This window comes from Durio zibethinus, chromosome 21 (genome assembly GCF_047325235.1).
Source record: "Durio zibethinus cultivar Kanyao isolate XHJ-2024 chromosome 21, ASM4732523v1, whole genome shotgun sequence".
In the NCBI taxonomy this organism is placed as follows: Eukaryota; Viridiplantae; Streptophyta; class Magnoliopsida; order Malvales; family Malvaceae; genus Durio; species Durio zibethinus.
In genome coordinates this window covers 7,656,708-7,671,668 of record NC_143182.1, presented here as the reverse complement: position 1 = coordinate 7,671,668, position 14,961 = coordinate 7,656,708, and the positions used below count along the sequence as shown (strand labels likewise).

At 30.7% G+C, this 14,961-nt stretch overlaps 2 protein-coding genes across 2 annotated transcripts; both read right to left on the bottom strand.

Moving 5' to 3' along the window:
* Nucleotides 1–507: 507 nt before the first annotated feature.
* Nucleotides 508–3,401, bottom strand: LOC111305326 (rho GDP-dissociation inhibitor 1-like). Its single transcript, XM_022902755.2, has 6 exons — nucleotides 3,383–3,401; nucleotides 2,991–3,225; nucleotides 2,199–2,262; nucleotides 1,870–2,091; nucleotides 1,353–1,477; nucleotides 508–714 (listed from the first exon to the last, which is right to left on the bottom strand). The coding sequence occupies exons 2-6, from the start codon at nucleotides 3,213–3,215 to the stop codon at nucleotides 646–648; spliced, it is 705 nt and encodes a 234-aa protein (XP_022758490.2). The 5' UTR covers nucleotides 3,216–3,225; nucleotides 3,383–3,401; the 3' UTR covers nucleotides 508–645.
* A 1,800-nt stretch (nucleotides 3,402–5,201) lies between these two features.
* LOC111305322 (protein NPGR2-like) lies at nucleotides 5,202–11,089 on the bottom strand. The gene is made up of 6 exons (XM_022902743.2): nucleotides 10,594–11,089; nucleotides 9,749–10,032; nucleotides 8,570–8,822; nucleotides 6,596–7,812; nucleotides 5,966–6,110; nucleotides 5,202–5,711 (listed from the first exon to the last, which is right to left on the bottom strand). Exons 2-6 carry the CDS (start codon nucleotides 10,007–10,009, stop codon nucleotides 5,392–5,394), a joined length of 2,196 nt encoding a protein of 731 aa, XP_022758478.2. The 5' UTR covers nucleotides 10,010–10,032; nucleotides 10,594–11,089; the 3' UTR covers nucleotides 5,202–5,391.
* Between the last annotated feature and the right edge of the window lie 3,872 nt (nucleotides 11,090–14,961).

Below are 14,961 nucleotides of genomic sequence, written 5' to 3'. Positions count from 1 at the left end.
TATGTTATTTTTGTTAATTGATTATTTTAAATATAATAATCGATTATGATTATAACTAGTCTTGTTCTTGTAATTTCATTAAAAAAAATTATTTATGAACAAGAGTAGAAGGAAGAGCAATTTTTAAGGCAGAAACTCTTCCCATTTCCAAACCTTACCTTTGTTTTACTATTACGTTTATGGCTTTTACGCTTCACTAGTCCAAGTTTTAGTAGTGGAATGACCAAAATATGTTGGTTTTGTTCCTTTTAGCATATTTGTTAGCAGGTAGAGGTGCCCTCTTTTTTATACTTAACTAGTTCAAGTTCTGTGCGGTCTGTTCCTAACCAACTTCACCATCACTATATTCTCCACACCAGCCATCAGCAGGTTTATCCGAAAAAATGACCGCTGGCATTGCGATTTTCGGTTTCATTGATCTTACCAAGTCATGGTAAGAAGAGGCATACAAAGGTGATTGCTAGGAGTGCCGAGTATTTTAGTTGAACTGCAAGGAGGCATGCGAGGAACACAAAAACAATAAAAGTTTTTTTAACTCTACCTGCAAAGATGGTCCAAATGATAACTTCCACAAACACGTATGAAGTTCACAAAACAGAAAAAGAATGGGGAGAACACATGAAACAAAACTCTTTGAAAACTTGGCTAGCTGTTCTTTTTTATCTCGAAGGAGTATTTGAGTTCCATGTGACACCTTCTGTCATCATCTTCAAACTGCATGGAAGCTTAAAATGAGGTACAATCGCAAAAAGCATGAAAAGAAAAATGCAATACTACACTGTCAACTGCTTTATTCAAATACTAATTAATTGATACTTCACAGAAAAAAAGGATGGTTATGCATGTAATATTAGCTTGGAGTAACATAATTTATTTAGCCTATGTTAGGTTCAAGAAATTGTGTCACGAAACTATGTGTGAAGTTATGTAAGTATCAATAACAACAAAAGGAAGGATTCAAGCAAGGACAATGGAGGAACTGGGAAGGAATGGTGTTTACGGACAAGGGAGTTGGATTTAAATAACTAAACAAGGGAAAACCCAAACATTGAACCTTGTTAATTCTTCCCATATCGATCATAATCCAGCTCAAAAATGGTAAGTCAAATTTGTCACGATGTACTTTTCAGTTTATTGCCAATCTAGATTTTAAATAAACTCACATTCTCTTCTAATCGAGAGGATAAACTATCCATGTTATACATAATTCAACTTTAATAAAGGTAACTGTCAATCAATATGACAAAAAACATGTCAAGATTCAATAATTGAAATCTGTTGATAAACATTGTATTCTTGCTTTATATGTTCAGTTAGGCATTAAATTTCAGGGCACATGCAAGAACACATACCTTAAGATTTGCAGAGTAAATTCCCCTTGCCAGCACTCCAGATGGTGTAGTCTCTTCATCCAAAAGGTGCACGTATGGTTCTCGCTGAGGAGCAAAAGTACCCAGCATTCCTTTGTTTTGATCAACTGACAAGAAAACAATAAATTAAAATAAAAAACCCTCACTCAAAAACAACAATTATTATGAAATATATGAGAACATGATTTTCATGAGAAGCCACAGGCTAATAATCAAGATAATACAAGATAACAAATAAATAAATGTGTAATAGCTATTTAAGCACTATCACATTAAAGCTTCACCAACTGGACCTACGGTGGAAAGCACAATCAGAAGAGCCTATGACTGCTAGTAAGTCTATCAAGAGCTTTGAATTCTTGATTGTACACTAATCCAAACTCCCCTATCAAATTTATGCCACGCAGACAGCTGGTTTATATGATGCCAGCAGCAGTTACCATGTTAGGAACATAATTAATGCACCTTAAATGGAAACAGAAAAGAGAAGATTCCTCACCTTGAAGTCTCGCCTTCCACACTGTGTTGGAGTAGGTTAAGCCAGAAACAATATTGTGCAGAACACTGAATGTCAACTTAAGCTGATATCGAGATCCCTCCTTGAGAGTAAACAGGACAAGACCATTCCGATTCCTATCAATGGGCAAGGGATAATGGACTTCCCCAAGGTCATTAGAGATAATTCCTATGGAGTGGAATTTGACTTCAGGTTCCATTTGGCCTAGCAAATCAGATAATAAAAAACATTAACATGAAATTAATTTGAAAAAAAAAAGTGCATGTCGCATGATAAATTGAGATGAGTGCACAAAAGCACTCAACAGATACCATTTAGGTCTCCTTCAACACAACCAAGAAGCTTTTCCTTCCATCGCCTTAAGCTCTCATCATCCTGCAATAGCATAAACAAGTGCCAAAATTGAATTGGGAGCCCCCAAATATATAGCTATAAATCAAGAACAATCCATACATTTCGTTAGCGTCAAAGTGCACAAATAAACCTTCCAAAGGCGCTAGAGTCAACTAAATCCATAAGGAAAGGTCATGAAAATTTGATATAGCATTGTTGTAGGAAAGTTAAAAATGACTCCAGAACATGAAAACAGATTGAACTAAAAATCTTGATACTGCGAACCAAAGAAAATAGAAAAAACATAAACAAGTAGAAATACTACATGACTTTAATTTTCCAATTGATAGTAGAGAAGATCAACATTTCAAGTGTTAAATATAAAATCCGGAAACCAAGAAAGCAGCAATAGGAAAACATCCAGTAAATGAACTTTGCAGGACTAAAAGATGTAACAAACCCAGATCACAAGAACCAAGTCATATATTAGACAAAGGATACATATAACTAAACCTATAAACAACATTAGGTTCAGAAACAATTATTTGATTAGCATATAGTATATATTTTTCCTAGTTTTCCTTCCACCAAACAGCACTGTAATGAGGTTGGAGAAAGAGATGAAGAATCATAATCTTTTGAGTAGTTTGAAAAAATCCATCAAGGAATTCAAGGTCAAGAAACAATTTAACTCAAAATTTCCAAACAAAAGTCAGAAAATGAAAGCAAGTTTAGAGATGAATTTTTTTTTTGGAAAAAGAAAGAAACACCTTGTCTTTCTCAATCTGTTCCTTGAGAGAAAGAAGAGGACCAGGAACAAAACCAGCCAAAGCTCCAGCACCATCTTCCTTATCATCATCTTCTTCATCTTCTTCACGATCATCACAAACTTCAACAGACAATGGTTTCTCACTCATCTCCCTTAGTTCTCTCTCTTGCTTCTCCTCACTCACACCTGTTGATGGCCCAGCTTCTGCTCTCTTCCCACTCTCCATCTCTCTCTTGCTACAGTGAACAAAGCACACAAAACTCAAAAGGGTACAAAAATAACAAAACCCTTTTCAAGTTTTTGAAGAAACAAAAAAAGAAAGGGCAAAATTTCAAAGAAGCAGAATTAGAAATTCAAAAGGCACAGTGAGAAAGAAAGAAAAAAAGATTATACCCTCTTTTGTAGTGAGGCAAAAAGTCAGACACGTCCCTATCTTGTAACTCACTTTTCATAAGTTTATTTCTTACAAAGAGTGAGTGTGTTTGTTTATTTGTCTATATGTTGTGTCCGAATTTTCCAAAGTCTTTGTCTGTCGGTGTAAACCTGGACACTGTAACTGGTAAAAATAGGTTGATTTTTATAGCATATAAAAGAATAAATAATACTATTATAATAATATTTATTTTTAGTATCCAAAAAATAAAATTATAAATATTAAGGTTTAAATTTCAAATATATTAATATAATATTTTAAAAATAATTATATTAATTAATTAATTTTAAATTTATTATAATAAATTTTAACGAAAAATTAAATTTCAAACTTGAAACATATCCGAGGCTAATAGGGCGGTCTGTTTCTTTATAAGGTAGTACACTTTTTCTTAGTATTTTAAGAAATACAATTACATTTAATGTTATTATTAGTCTTGATTGGGTAATTTTTATTTAATGAATTATTATATTTGAAATCTATTAAATACTAACTGCCATAGTTATTGTGTCTTAATGGAATTTATTAGAACATTCATTAAGAAAAAAAAGTTTTGATGCTCAGGCGTTATTACATTATCCATCAATTAAGCTTTTATAGGTAAACCCACCTGAATCTCGATTAGAAAAGAAATCTCTTCAAAATTTTGGAAAGACGTATGCTTGGTATAATTCAAAAGTGGAAAGATGATAAGGAGTGGATGAAGAAATAAAAAGAAAATGAAATTTAAGTATATTTGGTAAAAAAGAAAAATGAGAGAAAATAAAATATAAAGGATTATTATTTTACATATTCATTATAAAAAATAAATCATTCTAAATTAAAAAAAAAAAGGGAAAATAGAAAATGTGAGAGTATGTATTACATATTTATTATATTATTTATTATATTTAAATTTTACTTTTTTCATCTTGATTTACAAAAGATTAAAATTATAAAATCATATAAATTTTTTTTAAATTTTTCAACTTTATCAAGTAATGGATAATTTTTTTTTCTTTCAAATTTCTTTTTATCTTTCCAACGAAACACACTAATGGAAAGATAAAATGTGTTTTCCATCTTTCCGCTTTTCTTTTCTTTCAATTTTCCATGTTTTCGGTTTTTTTCCAACTTACTAAGCAAAGCCTTAATATATGACTAACATATTTTGAAATCAAATCTTAACAGTTGAAACATTTTTTTTTATATTACGATTTTGACCCTTTTATAAAAAAATATTAATATTATAAATGATTTTTAAATTATAACGAAATATAATACTTAAATTTTAAAATTTTTTTAATGTAATATATGAATTATAAATTTATTAATTAATATAATATTTTAAAAGTTATTTTTTTATCACGTGTAATCAAAGATAAATATCATATTAATTAATAAATTTATAATTAATGTATTACATAAACATTTTAAAATTTAAATATTATATTAAATATTTTATTGGAATTTAACAATTATTCACGACATTAATCTTAAAAAAAAAAAATCAAAAGGCATTGTAGTAATGATTAGTCTATACCCAGCCAAAGAAGTTTATTAGTCACTTAGCAAGTTATAAATCTTTATTCCACAAAATAAATAAAATAAAGAAACCATTTTGCAATTATTATAAGAACCAAGAATAATTCAGTTAAGGAAATAATTTAAGTGGAGAATTTTAGATAAATTACTTTGTGAAATTATTTTATAATCATAGTAATTGACTTAATTATAATCTAAAACAATGTGAGAATCTTATGAGCCCTTTATGAAATTTTTAACATTTTCAGCCACAAGTGCAAAAAAATAAATTTTCATTCTTTTTTCTAGAACCAAAGCTACACTGAAAATGCAACTCAATCGAATTTGAAAGAAAAAAACATATTATTTTATTGGTATACGTGGAACAAGAGAAAAATGAAGAACATAGAACAATAGATAATTGTCACGTTGTGGAGAAAAGTTGTTATGATTTGACAGAAGGCCGTTATCTGAATGGCTCGACAGGCGCTGACTCTTCATGTATGGCAGCAGCCTCAAAACATTCGGCTGCTTCTTCTAGTGATGATGGAGTGTCTTCTGCTTTGTGAAGCAGACCAAGATTGTACCATGCCAATGGATTCATTCTATCAACTCGGAGAGCATTCATCAGCAAGCTTTTTACAACTGCATTGGATTGGCTGCCAAGTTGTCTGAGCACACCAGCTGCAGATATCAAGCTTGGGACATGATAGGGTTCCATATCCAAAGCATTTCGAAAAGCATTCAGAGCTTCTTTTAGTAGGCCTTTTCTCTCATAAAGCACTCCTGCAGAGTATGTATATATTTAGTCTCAAGTCCTTCATTTACTGGTTTCCACCACAAAAATCCTTCATTTATTCTCCTGGTTTTTAATTTCTTATTTTTTCGATTTTTTTTTTGTTTTTTATTAATAAAAAAAAAAATAGTTCTGATAAATCTAAGACATCGGTCGTTAGAGGCATTTATTCAAGAAAATCACTATGAATATAAGAAATACTAAATAATGACAAAAACATAAATCAAGCGAAGAAAAAACTTACCAGTGGCATGATTTCTAACAGCAGAGTAAGAATTGATGGCCTTGGATTTTGAAAGACAAATCTCAGCATCTCGCCATTGTGACAAGCTTGTGTAGAGATAAGCTAGATCATGCCATACTTCTTGTTCAAAACTTCTAGCACGATCCTGCAAACGATTATTCAAAAAGATAAGCTGCTTTAAAAGTTGTTTCCTCAAAAATGTTCTCTCTCGAAAAATGACAGAAGAAAGAGCATTATACACTCCAACTGCAATCTCTTTTTTACTGTTCTAAGGACACAAAGAGCTTCTGTTAAAGTTTAAATGGAAGTAATAACTTTCAAAACTAGTAACCACAATTTCCCTCATTCATACTCTAAAAAGGCCACTTACAACCTACCATTCTAACAGTAAAAACCTCAAATTTGTATCATGCAAAGGTATCCAAGTGATGGCAAGTCACACGGTCAAAAATAAAACATTAAGAAGGATGATTTCCAGCAATCATTTCTGAAAATCTACCTGTCTAATTCCAAAAACCAATGCATCACCTAAAGTCAACTTGGTAGGAGAACTCTTTCAGATTCTTCCATGAAGATAGATATCAATTAAAATTATAGGTAATGAATAGGAACACTAAACAACTAACTGACCTTATGAAGCCTCTTGCGAGAACCAAAGCTTTTACTCTGTACTTGAAGAACAGCAAGAAGCTGAGTATATGTTTCAACAGCACTCTTAAGCTGTCCCTGTGCAATTTGAAGCTTAGCTTTGGTGCGCAACAATTCTCCCTGATCCCATTTGCCAGTTTGATCCAAGGCAGCATTGAGAACGATTTCACCGTCCAAAAAACGTTTTTGTGCTGACAATATGCGAGCCAACAACAACCACCCCTTAATGTTGGAACCACCTTCTAGTTTTAGCAAAGACTTTGCATAATGAAGTGCAGCTTCCAACTTTCTCTGCTCAGCATTTTCTAGGCTGAGATAATAAAGAATATTAGGGTCTTTCATACCTGTAATTTTCCAAGCACTTTCCAAGGCCCGAAGGGCCTCAGACTGTCTGGAAACCCTCTCAAAATTGGATAGGGCTAACTTCGAATGTGCTGAACAAGCCACACCCAATAAAAGGTTACCAGTACCTTCCAACTCACAGCATTCATCTTCCAGGCTTTCAAGGGCTCTACGAGCAAAATTAATCCCTTCTTCCGCAAGATTAAGTTTTTCCCCGCAAATGCTTGATGCCATTAACAATGCTGGAACACAATGTGGATCCTCTCTACTATTCAGCAATTTCCGCAATAGATTCAAAGCAACCAAATCTTCATCTGCTCCATGATAACAGAGAGCTAGAAAATGGTATCTTTCTTTGCGATTAATAACCCCTGGAAGCAGTTCTTCTATTTGCTTAGCCAAAGCCCTCAAATCCCCAGAAATGGAGAGAGCAAATGACAGATGATCCAAAATTGATGGATCCCATTCAATTCTTTTCAGAGAAACTTTTCTTAATAGTATCATTAACAGGAGTATAGCTTCCTCTATGTTATTTCTAGGGACAAATGAACTGTCCATTTGGGAGCGGAGGTTTGGGGGCCTTGCTTCACCTCCACAATACAGAAGAAAAATGGCAAACTGTTTTTGAATCTTTGCAGTAGTGTCTGCATCAAGATTCCACTGATGGAGAAGAGCGCGCCGATAGGACAGGATTGCTTCACATGGAGAATCACTAAATTTCCATAATTCTGGAAGCAGCTCAACTGCCTTATTTAGTGTCTCCTGCAATTTACAGTCAGCACCAAAGTTTTCAGGCGAGCCTTCTGGTAATGAAGATTCAACTATGTCCAGAATAACTTTGCAAGTTTGAGCAGCTTCTGCAAGAATAATTGGAATTATACAATTAGCCATGCAGTGATCATTTAATTATTCTGTGTAGCTATTCTTTCTTCTTTTCAGAGAAGAAAGAGTATCATAAAGATGAGAAACATGAAGGGCATCTGATAACAATAAGCTCCACGAAAACATACTTGACAAACCACATTCCAAATAGCAAAGAGGTTTGTACATAGAAACAAAAGAAAAAAGCATAGAAGCTAGAATATCATAGCAGTGTTTTAGATTAAAAATTGCTGAATTCTTGGAACTTAGATAGATGCCAATCATGGTAACAGAAAAAAGGTTATTAAAGCAAATTTGAACTGGAGAATTTTAAGCACACGAGGCATTTAATGACAATAACTACATATATACTATTAATTATAATACTAATACTTATCAATTACTCAAATATATCGATTATTGTAATGCTAATATTTACCAATTATGCAAGGGAAGCGTACTAATATTATTACGATAGCAAAGGGAAGGGATATGAAAAAATGCAACATATCCGATTGGAAACTAGATTCTTGACAGCTTGATTTGTGAAATCCCATCCATATTAGTGACATAACTAAAGCAATTTTTAGACAAGTTCACGACAATCTTAGTCATCATCAGAAGAAATAAATTAGAATATATAATAAAATGAATAATTTATTGTAAGTCAGAATAGCACTTAATTATAAATTACTTTATCCATATGATTACAGCATGGATGTGAGATCTGTGTAATAACACATAAAACATTACCTCTAAACCTCTGGAGATGCTGCAATGATTTCGCTTTGAGAAAGATTGCTTCTAGTAGCAAACTAACAGCATGGATAGACATTGGTGGAGAAGTGTAGTCATGAGATCGTCTCTTTCGCTGTTCTACTCTCCTAGACAGGGTGAGTTTCATTTTGGGAGTTATTGCAGAGATATCTATTCCTTCAAACACATGTAGCGCAGCTTCTATATTTCCTTTCTGATATTCAATTCTTCCTAGCAATGCTCTAGCTTCCTGCAAATTGCAGACACCTTAGCCGAAAAGAAAGCAAATAAAAGTGCTTATAGAGTTACCTCAACTAATTTCCATACACTGAATTAGTTACAATAGGTGGCAAAAAAGAGAGGCAAAGGCAGGAATGAGTGCACTAATAGGAGACAGCGCAAATAACTGCAAACTTCAGATAAATATACTATGATCACTTTCTCGCATGCAGTGTTGACAAGGTTAAGGATAAGTGAGCAGCCACAGGTGGAAGGTACCATGAAAAGTAACAAATAGCCTAGTTATGCAAGAAGCAACATTATGGCATGGACACAAAAGTTTATGATCTAAAAGAAGAAATGACTTTAATCAAAGCAATGTTAAGTGTTAATCATTTATTAATCAAAAAGATCTATAAAAATGGACAATTTCCGGCTTTAATAAGAGCAATGTGACCAGGTAGAATCTGCATAATTTTTGGAGTTTATATTGGCAAAGAGAAAAATATATGGAATTAAAATTAAACTAATAACTTCAAGCCTAAACTATAGCAAAGTCAGCAAGAGGTATCACCACATTGGCATATTTTTGCTGAACGAGGTTGAATAAAAATCTCAAGCTTTGAGCAAGTAGAATAACCAGATGGCACGAAAATGTCTTTACAAAGTTTTGTTTAAAATGACAAAAACTTTAATTACTAGAACAATATAAAAATTCATACAAATGAATGAGAAGATCCAGAAAACTCCTAAAAAGAGGCTTGAATAGACATCAAACACACCAAAAGCCAGATTTGAGAAGTCATGAGTTATAATTTTTATAGAAATTTAGGAAAATCAATGTGCCAACACCAATTTCACTACAATAACACAGACCCCAAGGACTTATTACGGCAATGCTGAACATGATCACTCCAGAAAATTAACCTGAAAGTTGAAAAAAAAGAAAAAGCACACCTCATAATTCAGCGAACTACTTTCACGCAGAGATAATTCAGCTTCTTCTATATTCCTGGTATCTGGTTTTTTCTCACCATCACTAACTTTAGAAGAATAACCACTCAGTGAATAATCTTTGGCAGCAAGGGATTCTGATGAAGGTATCATTTTGTCTACTTTTGTTAATTGGTTTCCGGTGCATAAACACTTCACAATCTGCTCCAAATCCCTCTTAAGTCCACCTCTTCTTGGCTTTTTAATCCTTATTTTACTCTTCATACTGTTTCACCACTCTCAAAAATCTTCAAGCACAAGGAAAAAAAAAAAACAAAAACAACAAAAACATTATCAGAACTTTAATAATAGATCCAAAGGATACATAACTCATAACTAGTATACATACAATATGATGATCAATGCAATCATGCTAATCCATAAACACGAAAGTTCAAGCTTTTACCACATAAAACAGATTACAACAATCAAAACTTGATATTTCAACACATCTAGAAACCAAGAGTGAAATCAAAATCCAACAGTAAGTCATAGAACACAATAATTTAAGAGACCCGAATTTTTTTTCTTTTTGCACTATAAATTAAGCTTAAAACCCAATATCCAGAATTCAGAAACAAAAAATTATTAATCAAGACCAAAAACCCACCAATATTTCACCAACCCCACTTCAAAAATTCTCACCAAACATCTAATCAAACTCCTAGATTATAAATTAAAAAACGAAAGACACTAAATTTACCAAAAAAAAATCTGTCCCAATTCAATCCCAATTCAATCCAAAAACTTACAAAGATAGACAGTACAGTCAAGTCGAAATCAAATTTATAGAGAAAAAAAGAACTCACCTTTTGTTTTTCCAAAGAGAAAAAAAGCAAATAGACCACAAGACATCAACAGCAAGGCCACCCATCTGTTTTTCAAGATGGCCCCTTTGAATCCAAACAAAGCACTTCTTTAAGAAAAGATTGTAACTTTGAAAAATAAAATCAATCAATCGAGTAAGCATCCAAAGCCAAAGCCTTGAAGAACCTTTTATTTTCTTTCCGTTTTTTCCTTTTTCTTTCTATTCTTTTGAAATTTCTTTTACCCTTTTGGCCCCTCCTTTAATTTATTTTTTTTTTGGGTTGAACGAGAAAAAAAAAAAAAAAAAACAAAAGCGAGGGATCGAATATGAATTGGATCGTGAGCGAGAAGATTAGGAGATTAAACTTTAAAGGGAAAAAAAATAAAACATTGATTAAAAATAAAAAATGGAATTAAATAAGGTTGGTTAATATTCTCAGAAATTGAGATTCTGGGGTCCACCAAAAAAAAGGTCTTTTAACAACGGTGGTCTTGGCTAAGGCCAAACCCGCGCCACGTGAGATGCTTTTCATGTGTTTAAGTGCTGGATTTTGACGGTTATTAACAAGATTGATTGACAATTTGACTTAACCCTTTTCTTTTGGCTTTTTCTTTTTTCTATATTTATATACTAATATCACTATACAAAAAATTTACTTTTTTGGGTTTAAAAAAATAACAGCCTGGTTTAGTAATTAGTGTTGAAAAAAGTGTTTTTTTTTTGTTATTGGGTTTGGTTTTCAACACAATTATTATTTGCAAAAAAGTTTATGAAATCTTATAGTTTTCTAAATTTCAATGAGAAAATAATTCAGCATTTTTATAATTAATCATGTGTTTATTTGTTGTTTTTATTGGTAGATTTCGATCAAGAATCAAATCGGGTGCTTATGTTCAATTGGAGCATAATTTCCCCCTTCTGTTTTTACTATAGTTAGAATATTTTATATTCAATATGTACTTGTATTTATTTGTACATGTTTTTTATTCTCATAAATAAATTAGACATTTATATGTGAAGTAACTCAAAATCATGAAATTCATATTATAAAAATAAATTTATAAATTTTCCAAAAATAATATGGATCCTACCATTTTATTTCAGATTTGGATTGTTTCTTTCTTTTAATTATCACTTATAGTAACATTTTTGTACCATACTATGCATAATTAAGTGTAATAAATGTCATTACAAATTAGATTGGAGTTTTGGTAATGTTTTCAGATCACTGTTTTTTTTTTTGGTGCTAAATCACTCTTTAAGATTATTATATTAGATAAATGTACTCTTAATAATATTAATAATAGCCCTCTCTTTTTACCTATAAAGCAAACGCTTTCAATGGCTTGGTTAAATAGCCAATGAAGAAATCTCGGCGGTAATTTCATTAATTTTTTTAATTTTTTTAAAAAATCGATTTGATAATTTAAAATACAATATAGTAACATATATGATACAAAAATAAAATATAAAATAATATAATTTAAATTTTTAATGATAATTATAAATAAATTTAACAAAAATAAAAAAATTTTATTTTTTATATCGATATAAATTATAATAATAATTTTTATATAAAATTAGATATAAATATATAAATATTAATATTTTATCTTAAACAAATACAACAATTATCAAATTTATTAAAAAATAATATTTAATAAACTTAATGTTTATGTTTCAGCATTTACGATATCAATTTATAAAAAAATAGTCAATGAATAAAGGCAACCGCTTAATTATGACAACCATATTCTGCAATAATTTGGTTCAATTATTTGTGACAAATGGTTTGATTTAAGTTAAGGCTGAGAAGGATTTATTAAAGCTTGCCTAACATCTGCCATGAGTTGGCCCCTTGAGAAGACTGCTATTGGTGACTTAATTAAAACGTTTTAACAGCTGTGGGCTTAAGGGTTTATTTTTGTGGTGAAAATGACGTTGAATTGAAGGTAAAAGTATTTGAGGGGAAAAAAATAGTACTACTCCAATAAAGAGAGTTGGAGCATTGATTATTTTGGTTGGGCATGCGTTTTTAATGTATGAGCTAGTAGATGGATGTCTGACCTGAAACGATTTATACGAAGTTTTTTAACGAAATTTGTGAAATTGTTTTATTAAAAATGATGTAATAAAAATTAAAATAGATGAATTGATATAATTTAATAAAAAAATAATAATATGTAAAATTGTATTAAAAAAATTATTTATAATTTATAAATATTTATTGAATGATAAAAATTTTATTAAAAAATATTTATTTAAAAAAGTAAATCAAATTTTTTTAATTTTTTTAAATTTACATATTTAATTTATATAATAAAACTTTTAATCTAATTTTAATTTTTTATTTTAGTTTTTATTAAATTATTTTTAATAAAAAAGAAATCATGAACTTTAATTAATAAACTTCTTTTAAATCTTTCCCAACCTAACCTATCCTAAATCCCAATTTGTACTAATTTTGTTCAATTTTGACATTGATTTAGGTAATTTTTTCAAATTTTAATTTTAATTTTTTCTTGGAATATATAAAATTCATCATCTCCATGTTAATATTCGATTTATGGAAATTATGATATGATATGATTATTGGCTTCAATTAGTTTGATGAATGAATGTCTTTCTTTTCACAAAAAGTCAAAGTGTTGAAAAAATTGGATGCTTGACTTTCTTAGTTCTCATCTCATTGTTCAAGGTTCTCTTCCTCAAAATTGGCTGTATGACCCCGAGAGTCTAGAGTCCTGACATCAGGAATCATCTCTTTTTCCTCGTGCCAAAATCATCATGATGACCAGAAAAAGAGCAGCTTTAGTTAGAAAGTTGAGTACTTGGTCGTAGATGTTCCTTCAATGATGCATCATGTATGCACACACACACACACACAGAGAGAGAGATAATTACCGATATACAATCCCACCCCGAACAATTCAGTTGAATCATCCAGGCAAACTAACCGAATGGATCGATCTAGTCGATCCAATGGCAGGCACAAACTTGAACAGCAAACAGTGATCAGTATGAGTAAACAAAATCAGTAATTGCTTTACCATTATTTTTTAAATCATTTGACATTTAAAGATTATGAATTTTAAAATATATATATGCGTAACTTCTTTTTAAATAAATAATAAGAGAAAGAGTTTAAGAATAGATTAAAAATTAAAATATATATATATATATCAGTAATTCCTCTAACCAGAAACAAAACATTAAAACTCTATCCAAAAGCTGATTCTTGGAGATGTAAGCTGGAAGGGCTTCCAACAGAGGGAGTTACAATGGCCAAAACAGGGTTAGGTAGAAGGCAAATGTGGTCTGAATCTGATAGTTTGGTAAGTCATGTGTCCTGCCTCGAACATAGGATGGAGAAGAGTTGATAAGCCGTTGCCGTTCATACCTGCCTGGCCCTTTCGCATTAAAAGCATGCAGAATGCATGTTAAAATAATACCATATCTCAAACCTTTAATTTTACTTGTTACAGCACACATCTTTCAAGGGCGCACTATTTTGACCTTCTATAAGTTTCTTTCTCGTTTCCCTTTCCTTTAAAAAAACGATTTAGAAGATTTTCATTTGTCATTTTAATTAATATTTTTTTATAAAAAAACAAAAGTTGCAGTATCAAGTATATTAAAAATGTTGTGCTCTTGACGAAAGGGAAAAAAAAATGGTAATATACTAATATTCCCCATGTGATCTGCCTGCCTAGCCTTCACGATCTAACTTGTAAGGCTTCAAAAGCATCGAAGGCTTGCCGTTTAAGCTGTAACCCCTGTTCTGACTTCTCAGCAAAAGCTAATTAAACACAGGACTTGACTATTGCTTAATGAAAAATTTATTTTAACCTCATAAAAAGATAGTATTTTAATAAAAATAAAAACTGTAAATATGGCTTTTTTTTAAAAAAAAAGATCAGGAGACCTGCTTTAATTATAAGATATGAAAGTTGAATGCAATTAACAGTTTGATTTAATTGATAAAATTGTTCTGTGTCAAATATAATAAATTATGAGTTAATTCGAATTGTAGTAAAAAAAATATATATTCATAGGTCTAAAAGCAATTTTTGAAAAATCTATGATAATTCAAGACCAAATACATCTCATAATTTTTTTTAGTACAAAAGAGATTGTAGATCAAGGATAAAAAAAATATTACTAAGTATAAAAAATATTATAAATATTAAAATTTGAATTTTATAATTATTAAATAAATATTTTAAAAATAATTATATAAATAAATTAAATTAAATTTTATATTCATTTCGTAATTTTTTCGTGTGCATTAGTTAATTGATATTTGTTGGCTTATCTTGAGATACTTCAAAATCAAATCCTTTTATCCAGGACAAATATTAGGATTTGA

What these genes read in the sequence shown, in the direction of transcription:
- LOC111305326 (XM_022902755.2), bottom strand. Translation starts at nt 3,215, where the DNA reads ATGGAGAGTGGGAAGAGAGCAGAAGCTGGGCCATCAACAGGTGTGAGT. An exon ending in TGTTGAAGGAGACCTAAATG is followed by an intron (nt 2,092 to 2,198) that starts GTATCTGTTGAG and finishes CTGATTTGCTAG; the next exon opens with GCCAAATGGAACCTGAAGTC. An exon ending in GTGGAAGGCGAGACTTCAAG is followed by an intron (nt 1,478 to 1,869) that starts GTGAGGAATCTT and finishes TTTTCTTGTCAG; the next exon opens with TTGATCAAAACAAAGGAATG.
- LOC111305322 (XM_022902743.2), bottom strand. Translation starts at nt 10,009, where the DNA reads ATGAAGAGTAAAATAAGGATTAAAAAGCCAAGAAGAGGTGGACTTAAG. An exon ending in GCATCTCCAGAGGTTTAGAG is followed by an intron (nt 7,813 to 8,569) that starts GTAATGTTTTAT and finishes TTATTCTTGCAG; the next exon opens with AAGCTGCTCAAACTTGCAAA. An exon ending in TGTTAGAAATCATGCCACTG is followed by an intron (nt 5,712 to 5,965) that starts GTAAGTTTTTTC and finishes CATACTCTGCAG; the next exon opens with GAGTGCTTTATGAGAGAAAA.